At 40.6% G+C, this 11690-nt stretch overlaps 1 protein-coding gene across 1 annotated transcript in view; it reads left to right on the forward strand.

Moving 5' to 3' along the window:
* Positions 1-7650, forward strand: part of tnfrsf21 (tumor necrosis factor receptor superfamily, member 21) — a 41852-nt gene extending 34202 nt beyond the window's left edge. Inside the window, exons 5-6 of the mRNA XM_023415035.2 lie at positions 2747-3023; positions 5117-7650. Coding sequence (XP_023270803.1) covers positions 2747-3023; positions 5117-5346 — 507 coding nt within the window. The 3' untranslated portion in view covers positions 5347-7650. The remainder of the gene's footprint in view (positions 1-2746; positions 3024-5116) is intronic.
* The last annotated feature ends 4040 nt before the right edge of the window (positions 7651-11690 follow it).

Below are 11690 nucleotides of genomic sequence, written 5' to 3' on the forward strand. Positions count from 1 at the left end.
TTCCTGGCTTCTTCACTGTCACCACTGCAGCTCAAGAGTATCAAAGAATTTAGATCAGAGATATAAAATGTCTTATAGCTTATAGCTGATGCCCGTATACCGTATACCTTCAGTATTGTGCCATCAAAGAAAGAGTGAGTTCATCATTAACAGAAAAGTTCGAGAACTGGGAACCTACTTCCAGAACCAGTGGCTCCGCCCACTATTTAGTCCTACATCGTCAGAAACAGTTTTTTTCTGCTGTATGGGGCCCCACAAGGAGATGGGCCCCTTTGTGGCAGTATGTGGTCCAGCTATAGGAAGGGGGTCCTGGCCTCCAGTTGCTAAGAGAAACTGGGGTTGAAACTGGGCAGGTGATGCTTATGAGAAAAAACTGGTTGTTTAAGCTTCTTTTACATTGGTTCAAAAACCCGCTAACACTCGCTAACACAAGGCTTTTGAGGTACAATTCACTCCCACGTCAAATGCCTGCAGTTCACCCAGTCACAGACCTCTCACCTAAAATAAAATAAATTCTTAAAAACACACAATCATTGACCAAAGCGTCTCACATGGAGGCTCCGACACTTACTGGAGCACCAACCCCTGTTAGTCTGCACGACAGCTAACAGCTCAGTCTTTGAATCTGCGTGTGTGTGTGTGTGTGTGTGTGTGCGTGTGTGCATGTGATGATGCAGTTGTGTGTCTGTGTCGTCTCGGTCCGAACAGAAAGTCACACCCGTCAGTCAGTGTGTCGTCTTTTTAAATGGATGTACCTGTGTTTAAAAAATCCTGCTTATACGCGCTAATTTTGGTTTTACTGTTATTAGTGCCAGACAATAACTAGAGCAACAATAAATACCTGTGCAGGTAATGATTAATATCAAACTCAGACTTCGACACAGTGAGCCACAACAACTGCAGGAAGTTGACATCTGTGCCACAAAGCTGAACATGAGATTGTGTAACTTTGTCAAGTGTATGATGTACATATGCGCTGACTTCCTGTTACCTTGAGGCTGTTAACCCCCCCCCCCCCCCCCCCCCCATGGGTCTATGTGTTTTTCTCTTTTCTGCATCTGCTCTTCAAAAAAAAGCAAAAAAAACAAAACATTTGTTCCAGGTGCATCTGCTGTTGTGTGAGAGGGAGCGTGTGTTTGTCACGGTGTGCACGCGTGTCACTGCGCCGCTGTGCATGTATGTATGCACGCCTTTGTGGAGCGAGACAGAGCGTGTTTGTTCTGTCGGAGTCACGTAAGTCGTGTCACGCTGCAGCCCACTGACCCAGACGCTACGGAGAAGAGAAAGAAAACACAAGAGCAAGAGAACAGCGCCGGGGTTTCTGTGTCATGTCCTGTTGGAGCAATCCAACTGAACTGAATAGAAATCCATCAGAAAAGATTGAAACCTCCGCTGCATGAAAATGGATTTCCTTTAAAAAAAAAAAAGGCTTTGGTCCAGTTGAATTTCTGTTGCTTTGTTCGGTTGTTTGTTTGTTTTTCTTGGGACTAGTTTTCCCTCAGCTCCGTTTTTCATTCCCAGTGAGCTCGGTGAATGAGGTGACCTCTGTGCTGCTGCGACCTTTAGGCCCGAGTGGGTTCACGCTGAGAAAAACAAGACATGCTCTCATGATCTCATCCCCCAAACCAGTCGCTACTGGTTCAAACCACAGGTTCATTACCACACCAAAGAGGGAGAGAGGGGGGTGGGGGGGGGGGCAGCAACAGAGGAAGAGAGAGAGAAATATGAGGAGAACAGAGGAGGAAATGAGACAAAATGGGACTGAGGGAGAAAAAAGGATGAAACTTTAAAGAGGGAACAGGAGAGGATGAACAGAGGAGGGAAGAAAAACAAGGATTGGGTACAAGGAAGAGAAAGTAAGGTCAAGTTAAAGTTGAAGGGAGAGAAAGGATCAACTAGAAAGACGGAGAAAATGTGAGGAGACAAATACGACAGGATGTGAAACTAATGAGCTGAAAAATTAAAGAAACAAACAAAGGTGAAAGAAACAAAAGGGAAACAAGGAAATGACAACAAGAGGAAAGGATGGAGCTGTCAACCTCAAACAATTTGAGAATATATATATATATATATGTGTTTTCATGTGTATTGCATCAATAAGAAAACAAGGTGACAAGGTGACACCTCTCACAATTGGAGGGCAAAAGGATGTTTAGCCTGGACACAGTTAAATCTATAGAGGTTTCATGGTGGAATCGTTGATATATTATTATTAGATTATTCAGACGTGCTGTGTTTAATGACAGTGTAAGAGGATCATGTGCCCAGTGTTTTTTTGGTTGTTGTTTGTTTTTATTATCAATATTGTAATCATCAATCATATATGTACATGTGATATTACTAAAACTAGGTGGTCCATATGAACATCTGCTGCACCACTGTCCTCCATCAGCTTCCTCCTCGTTTGGCATTTCGCTGTATGTGACTTTTGAGTGTTTCTTTAAATATGTGTTTGTGTGTGTTTCATGACAGAAAGAAAATGTGGTACAACTAGAGAGAAAAGAGAGGGACAGAGAAAGAGTAAAAGAAGGAGGATATGAAGACGGAAAGAAAGGATGAGGGGAGGAGAGACAGTGAAATGAGACGCTGCATTCAGTGTTTCCTAGACGCGGGACAGAAGCTTGTGCAAATACCAGCCGATACATCTGTGTGTTTGAACAGTGGTTCATCTTACACTCATGTTTTTCTTCTCTTCCTGCCCCACCCCTCCCTCATCCTCTTCCTCTCTCCATTCCTCCCTCCACAGTTTGACATCAACCAGCTGATGACCTCAGTGAATGTAAGCCAAAGCCTCAGTCCCATCCACAAGGCGCTGGACTCTCCCAGCAGCGTCGGCGGCGGCAGCAACAGCGGCAGCAGCAGCGGTGGTAGCGTGGGCGGGGCCAGTGGGGTCGGCGTGGAGCAGTCGCCGGTTGACCGCACCAAAGGCTTCTTCCCCGACGAGTCGGAGCCTCTGCTTCGCTGTGACTCCACCTCCAGCAAAGACTCCGCCCTCAGCAGGAACGGCTCCTTCATTACCAAAGGTGAGAGGCCGAACTTCACCGCTTTACTGAGCGATCCCACCTTTAATTTGAGCTTGCAAACAAACATACTGGTGTTCTACATCTTTAAAGCTCCATATTTTACACTTTCTGGTGTTTTAATTTGAAGTGTTGAGCCATAAGAAGATATATTTGTGATTTTAAGAACCAAAAACCATCTCAATGTAATTTTGCATCTCCTCTCTCAGGCTTCTCTCTGAAGCTGTAATAACAACAGGTGGATGAGCCAATCAGAAGAGACGAGGCTCTCAACCTCTCTTCTGATTGGCTCATTGAACCTACAGTGTACACTGTATGGAGCCATAATCTCTGTCAGGGAAAAGATAGCAATAAAGAACACAGCACTTTAATTTCACTGGACCTTGTTAGTGTTTTTGGTTTCTTAAAGTTCAGCCTCCATGGTAAAAACAGTCTGCTAACTATATGTGTAATCCATATGAAATTAATTCTACAAAAATCCCTCTGTTTGAGTTTGACACTTGTGGTTTCACAGTTGCTAGCTCATAAAGTTCAAATAGTACTGCTACTTTGAGGTGAGCTAACGCTAACAAACGCACTGAAAATCTTAAAAGATAATAAAATACATAGAGGACCGTCAACAAAACACAAAAATCATCATCAGTAAGAATAAAAGAAAAACTTAAGGAACAATACAAAGTTTTAACTTTGTCATATAGGAGCTGTAATTAATGAAAAATAAGTTAGTAACACTTATATTTAACTCCGTTATTTAGCATTTATCAGCAGCAAACATTGAAAGAGGTATTACATAGCTATGATATGCAGTAACTCACACATCATTCACTGGTCAGTGAGTGACATGTGAATTTTCACATTAAAGTCTTGTTTTCAGCAGTTTTAGCTTTGTTATCTGTGGGAGCCATTTTGACAGTAACAGCTGTGTTTTAAATGCTGCAGGTATCGGTGTAGAAACTTTCAGCATATCAAGTGACCTGTTACCTGATGCTGTTTTTATGATGCATCAGTTATGACATCCAAAGCCTGTCTAACTTAGATAAAAGAGATTATATTAATAGGTTTTATAATCCCCAAAGTAACTTTAAAAAGAATTCTTTATCACCCACCGGAGACTCACTCCCACATGTCCCACATTTTTATCTGACGGGGCATTTCTAGTAGCCGAGACAGATCATTATTCTCAGAGGGGAGAGACTGGTTTGTTGGCAGTGCCTTGTGTAGATGCTGAGTATCAGCAGTTTCACATTCTTCACACTCTTGGCAAGTTATTCAGACACTCACTAATGTGTCTCAGGCTTATTGAAAATGATGTGACACAGTGCACTCAGTTCAAACCTGGATGTGTGGGCGCTCAGTGCCCTCGTGTGGTCCCTCTGCGTATTGCTCTTCAATTAAAACCACATAAGATATTATATTAGCAATAATTTATGTTAATAGAAAGTTGTACTGGGATCCGTAGCCACACTTTCTGTGACATTTGGGAATATTTCAGAAAAGTGTATACAAACCCCTGCAGACCGCTGCCTGGGATTTATTGCGATTGTCTTTAAAATTATTATTGTGTGCTAGTTCTTTCCAAGCTACAATGAACTAGCACATTCGTTATTTAACTTATTTAAAGTTATACAGTAATCTAGACAGTTTTAATTCAAAACATGTTGTAGAATAATAATAAAATATGCACAGTTAGACACAGGATTGTAACTGACTGACTTGATTGACTCTAGCCTCAGTTCTTGCCCAGTTCTGTTCTTGTTAAAGTTAGAAAGGTGATAAAGTACAATTACTTTGTAATCACAAAACTTTACATCTTTATATCAAACATACGTTACATTACATTTGAGTATCTATTACTCAAAGTAAAAACAAATATAAGCCTGGTCACAAAAGAAAGTGTCAGAACTCTATTCAACAGCTGGTTAGCACCAGTTAGCTACATGAGTTTCTTTCTATTTCACTTGTTCTGGGCTCTTTATTCTCCCCTGATATTTAGTAATTATTAAAAAATGTTTAACATTAATCTGAAAAATGCAACATAAAAATATTGATTAGAGCATAATTACAACAACTGCTCCTCCTTTCTGTTTCCCCTGCAGAGAAAAAAGACACTGTGCTCCGGCAGGTGCGTCTGGACCCGTGCGACCTGCAGCCCATCTTCGACGACATGCTGCACATCCTGAACCCGGAAGAGCTGCACGTTATCGAGGAGATCCCGGCCGCCGAGGACAAGCTGGATCGGCTTTTTGAAATCGCGGGAGTCAAGAGTCAGGAGGCAAGCCAGACGCTGCTGGACTCGGTCTACAGCCACCTCCCGGACCTGTTGTAAACCGGTGGAGAGAGGAGCAAGAAACCACACAGACGAGAATCAGCACAGGATTTAATAAGGAATGTCTAAGCAGGAGGGATGAGTCAGATCTGGTTTTGTTCTCGTTAAGCTTGGGTTGATATTTGATCTGATGGCGTCTGACTCACCGTGTCATTTTCTCACAATCTTACCTGGGTGTTATAGATAAGGTGCCGACTCCCTTCAACGACTCTTTCAAATCTTTACTGGTACTTTACTCCTATTTACCTTCCAGTCTCCTTCCTCTGTCGTCTTGTGTGTGCACACTATTACTCCTCCAAATGACCTCCATCCTCTGACATGATACAGGGTCAACAATCAATGTAACGAGAGCATTTTGAGTGTCACGATGATGTGTACTTTTTTCACTTTTCTTAGGTATGTTCAGCCTCGTTTGAGGCGGTGTTACGCGAGTATCGTGACCTTAACAATGAGGCTTAACAGGCTTCAAACTTAAAAAGGCTGGGTTAAAAAGGAGCCGAATATGTATGAAAAAAAAACATAAAAAGCACTTTCTTTATCCTAACTGGCCAATGCCTTCGCGTTTAAAGGATAATACAGTTGTTTTTTGTTGGTTGTGCCAATCATTCAGGCTTCTCTTGCCTTTAACGTGATTTCAGTGTTAAAAAGTGATACTCAAAATAACATGGTAGTGATTGCAAGAAAGGAAAATACACACAGACAATAGTAAATAAGCTATAACTCTACATGACACTGGTATTAAGGGGGTTTAAGGTTCTTGTAAACCATAAATTCAAAGATATTTTAGGTGTGAACTGACCCATAAATCACAAATCACGTGCCTGAACTTGTTAAATGTCCCTTTTCTCACGTCTTTTTTTTACTTCCACCCCCTCCAGCTGTAAGTACTACAGATGATCTGTGGGTCTTTCAGCTTGTAACCACTCTGCCAGACCAGCAGGTGGCAGCATTAGATGAGAGAGCAGACCTGCTGCTCTGGAAACCAAGCCATATATCAGAAACATTGGAATAGATGTCAAAATCATCCAGTATTACAGCACAGAAGTAATATTAAGCTTATTTAATGTTATGATATATGGCTTTGCCTTGAACTGTTTGCTACAAAACAAACATATTAAGTGAACAGGAACGGTACAGTGTTTGCTGCCCCCGCCTGCCTCTACACAACCAAAGCCATGTATCTAAAACAGTTTAGATATGTCGCTTTGGCAGCTCTGTCACTGTCGGACTAGCTTTCCCCGTATGCCTCAACAAATGTAGCGTCGACAAAGTGTTCTTGATCCATTTTGGAGCTTGTGTCTGAGCGTTTCAGTGCTAGAGAAAATAAAGAGATAATAGAACACAAGTGATTTATTTCATGCTGTTGTATGTTGCTACATGCTCTAATATTAAAATGTAATAATGATGCACTAAATCAATTTTTTATCGGAGAGGCAGACATGTATTTTCTGTGTCCTTCACTTTCTCTTTCTTTTATTCTGAAATGCTGTTAATTAACATTTGATTCTGTGGTTATGTTTTCTTCATTTAGTTTGATTTATCATGTTATTGTAGCACCTCTTCGTTAGCATTTCGACTTATTTGTGTCTCATGTTTTCACGGGCATTCAGATGTAATCACCCCCGGCTTGGCATTGCAAGATGACCCGGCCGGGATGTAAGATATGCATACTCCATACTCTACTTGAAGTCTACTTGTGTTACTTGATTTAAATGAGGAAGAAATAATGTACTCTTTCAGTTCCTTCCATGTTCCACATTCTTAAAATAACAACAAGACTGAGAAGCTCCACCAAAAAAACAAGAAAAACAAAAAAAAACTCATGAAGGCTTGAAGATGTTTTTGCAGGCGCCATGAGAGCAGCAAACGATGGACTCTGTTTTCACCAAGCCAGTTACTAACAAAGCTACTGTGGTGCTAGACGTGAACTCTCACCGGTTAGCCTGACAACAGGGGCGACGTGACCCCCGGACTAATGACTATTTAAAGTATTCCAGACTGAATGAAGAGGAGTGGAGGCTGCGCTGCTGTGGACGATGATGGTGATGATGATGATGATGATGATGATGATGATGATGATGATGAGGATGTGTGAGCTTGCTCTCCACTGCGCTGTGGAGACTCAAACGGCAGGGTGTGAGCTTTTTGTTTTCTAAGGGAAGCCTGAAAGGATGACGGTGAGATGTGAAATGCAAATGTGGCTCGAGTGGATGATTTCATCAAATTTCACACGTATAACCAGTATGTTTACTACTATGTAACCTCTTAAAATCAACCAATTAAAGATCAAAACATTTGTCATAATGCTGTGTGTAGTTGTCACTTTTTGATCACAACTTGTTTTAAACCTAATTTGCATCAATTTGCATAATAACGTAATGAGCTTGTGACAGAGAAAGGTAACATATTCTAGTTTCTGAAAATGTGCATGTGACTTCAACCCAACCTAAACTACATCAGTCCTCACCTGTAAAAAAGTCACATAACTACCAATAGGATATACTTCATACAAGAACAATGAAAAAGCTCCACAATTCTTCAACATCTTGTCAAAAACTGCTCTGTGAAGCTTCAAGGCCCCTAGGCCTACTAGTTTAGTTAAGTAGGCCTTTATAGTTCCTTTTTTCACTGGCGCCCATAAACCTCTCTAAAAGGAAAACTGGGAGAAATGTGCTTTAACTCTTAAATATGAAATGATAGAAAACATACTGAAGCGTTTTGATCCCTAAGACACGTTATGGAACCATTAAAAACAGAGCTGATCCTTGTCGGTGTGACACAGCTCATGCAGGAGGCTCTCAACTGTCAAAGCCTATTGGTCTTCGCTCTGACGTGACCACCAACTGTCAGAATGGCCACTTTTATCACCAGCTTTTTAGGGGGTTATCAAGTGCTGTGGTGTCAACCCCGGTCGGAGAAATAGAAAACACTTAGGAGGGACAAACGGGAACATCCTCATGCCAAATTGCAACATGCAGGGCCAGACTCTCAGGCCATGTTTTCACTAATGTTCAGCGAGTTTCACCTGTTAATGCATAATACTTAGGCACTCTGTGATGATGATAATGTCACACAGTATTCCCTCTGTAAACAGCAGGTTACATCTTCAAAGATATTTTTCAAAGGAATCTAACAGATGTCTGATCTTTTGTCTGCCTGGAATGATACAACAGCAAAAGCTAATGTTGAAATCCAGTTTTTATACAGACAGCGACGCTGCATCCTGTTTCTACTTCTCTGAATGTATGATAATCATGTTCAGTACGTTGCCCAAAGGAGAAGGTGGTGCACAATGTGGAAACAAGGTCCCATGTTTCCTTCTTTTGTACTGGATGTAGGACTCCAGCTCTCTCAATTAAGCTAACACCAGGTGATGCCAATTATCATGATTAATGCAAGGTGTTAAGTAAGGAAATATGATATATAATGTGGTAAAAGTTAAAAAATTATACATATATATGCGCAATTTTTTAAAAAAACTTTTAAAAACTTTTAATATATATATTTACAGACAAGCATGTTGATAGAAGTATTTCCAACAGTGAGCCAGCAGGCGCCAAATCAGGACACTGAAACCGGAGCATCTAAATGGATTTCCACCATCAGTAATTTTATTATTTACACTTGTGCTTTTCTTACCGCCACATGTCAAAATGACGCCGTATGTTTGTGTCACACAGAGAAATAATAGTTTATATAATGTGCTGCTTCCATTATTTTCGTCACGGTTTTTCCCACTTTTCATCATTCTCAGTCTAAAAATTGATTTAAAATGCACAGGTGTAAATCTTGTGTCACCTACATTCATGTCCTGTCAGATTTTCCATGACACCCTACACACCCACAGTGGCGCATACTTCTTTTTTTTTTTTACACATGCACATGCGTACACCTACAAGTTCAGTCTCTAGTGTGTTTTCATTGTTGTAAGTTTGTCACTCTGTCATTTAACTACCAACAATGGGCAGTGGAGAGGGTCAGTGTGGCTCCAGTTACACTGACTGTGGACGGTGCAGTTTTTGAATAAGATTCTTGTACGTGTGCGAGGGTGTCTGAGTGTTCGTGGGGGCAGGTGTGTGAGTTTCTGTAATAGGCCGAGGACCTACTGAAAGTCTGAGTCACAGGGACGTGTTATTTAAGAGAACAGAATAGAGGGCGTAATGTAATGTATCCCCCGGCAGCCATATTGGAGGTGGCCATTGTTCCCCTATGAATGACTCGCCTGTTTCAACCGAATTAAATAGAAAAAGATAAATGGGCTTCTTTGGTAGGAAACTGCCCATTAATCTAATATAATGATCTAGCTGAATGTTTAAGCTGATCTGATTTGTATTGCTAGCTAATACATTCAGTGACCATCACTTTGTTGTTGTCGTTTGTATATTAATAAAATACATTGTAGACTATCGTAAAAGCTGGTAACAAATGTGAAACAGTGATGATCAACTCTTCGTAATGTTTCCGTATGTGCAACACACCTGTCTCAGGCACAGTTCACTCAATAGGTTTAATGTGTGAATCAGCTAACTGAATGGTTTAGCTAACATTAGCTAAGTACCAATATCACTTTGACATCACTTTGATGTTGTCATTTGCATGAAATAATAATGTGAGCGATGGTCTTATTCTTAAGTTTCTATTCCACAGCCCTTTCATTACAGCCAAGACTTTCATCCTGTTACATTTTATATTGATCATAGATCACACAGTTTCTATGTGAAGTCTTTTGTTCACAAACCCTTACCGTAACTGATTTAAAGGATCTGGTTGTGTGCCTAAGAAAACAAATACCATTGATGAACAGCTTGCATATTTGTCAAACACCACACCTGCAATGCGATAAAAGCACCTCCTCCATCTCCTATTGTACGTCCTCATGCTGTAGCTGTAATAACAGATATGTATTTCCCCTAGCTATCTGATTTTGACTCGGACATCACCATCCTTGAGAGGAAACAACCTGAAGATCACAGTTGTTGGGTGTAAGGTATAAGGGCTTGATATTAGATACCTGTTAGACAGACCTTTTAGAAAATAACTATTACCTTTCACCAAAACTTGCAAAAAGAATTTTTCACTCGCTAAATAAATTAGTAAAACTTTTTAGTTGCTGGTCAGTAAACAAGTATTTTCATGCACAAATCTGTAAATTACAGCGACGCATTCCAGCATCAGCAGAGCACAGGCTAAGAGGGATAGACCGGATCTGCACTGTTTCTAAAGTTTATATATTTGCATGAATTAGTGTTGTTCCAACTCGTTATATAGTTGAATCTGCTGAATCCCTGGAATAAAACCAGACAGCAGAGCTTGTATAATAAATTAACACCTAAATGTTGAACCTCGTCTTCAAGCTTGACACCTTGAAATACTGTTGCGTTTCAATAGGTTGTCCTAATATTGCAGATACGTCAAAGATCAAATGGAAATCAGCCAACTGACTGTTTGTAAGACTCCACCAGTGTTCAAATTACTGCCCAGCATCACCAACACACCCAGCAGTGACTTGTTTTTACAGCTCTGGTTTTAAATGAAACTGCTGACAGACAGAGGAGAAAAGAGGTCAAGTCTCATATCCTAACTGGAAGTGCTGAGAAACCTGCAGAGCAAGTTGATGTTGAGTGAAGGTTGTGTTTTCTTTTGCTACGTGTCATCGCCACTGTGTACAGCATCACTGCAGCTATGGAGTCTGTTGCTGAGATTGACCAAACACAATAGGGATCAGATGAGGTTGTGGGGGGGGGGGGTCCTGCTTCAGGGCACTTTTACAGACACAAGACAGATTAAGGGATTAAAGTTGCAGCCAACCTGCTGCAGGACTGACTGTCTAACTTCTAGTGCAGTCAATTACAGACAACAGCCTTTTCTGTCTTTCAACACTCTCCATCACACATTGAAGATGTTTAACTAATGCCTGGGTGTGTAAAGTGACACTTGCATCTGAAACGTCAGTGAGGTCATTCAGGAGTTCTGTCTGTCACTCAGAAAAATGCTAACTGAAGAAACTGGTTTCTGATTACGGATTTTCAAGTTCAGTAAATATCTCTTGCTTGTAAAGAAAAACAAATACAAATCACTGTAACATTATACATATAATAATATATATCCAGTTGCACTCTTTATAGATTAACTCTGATCGATCTTTTTAAAAAATTAAATTCATTCATTCATTTTTTCTGACAATGCATCTGTGTCACCTTTATTTATTTGAACTGCTCATAGGAAGATATATTTGTGGTTTTAAGAACCGAAAACCATCTCAATGTAGTTTTACATCTCCTCTCCCAGGCTTCTCTCTGGATAGATAGATAGAAAAAAATGACATGCTTTTGCACAAATCTACT

The sequence above is a fragment of the Seriola lalandi genome, unplaced genomic scaffold, assembly GCF_002814215.2.
Source record: "Seriola lalandi dorsalis isolate HSWRI2012SDOR001 ecotype SW California unplaced genomic scaffold, Sedor1 jcf7180002054544, whole genome shotgun sequence".
NCBI classification, from domain to species: domain Eukaryota; kingdom Metazoa; phylum Chordata; class Actinopteri; order Carangiformes; family Carangidae; genus Seriola; species Seriola lalandi.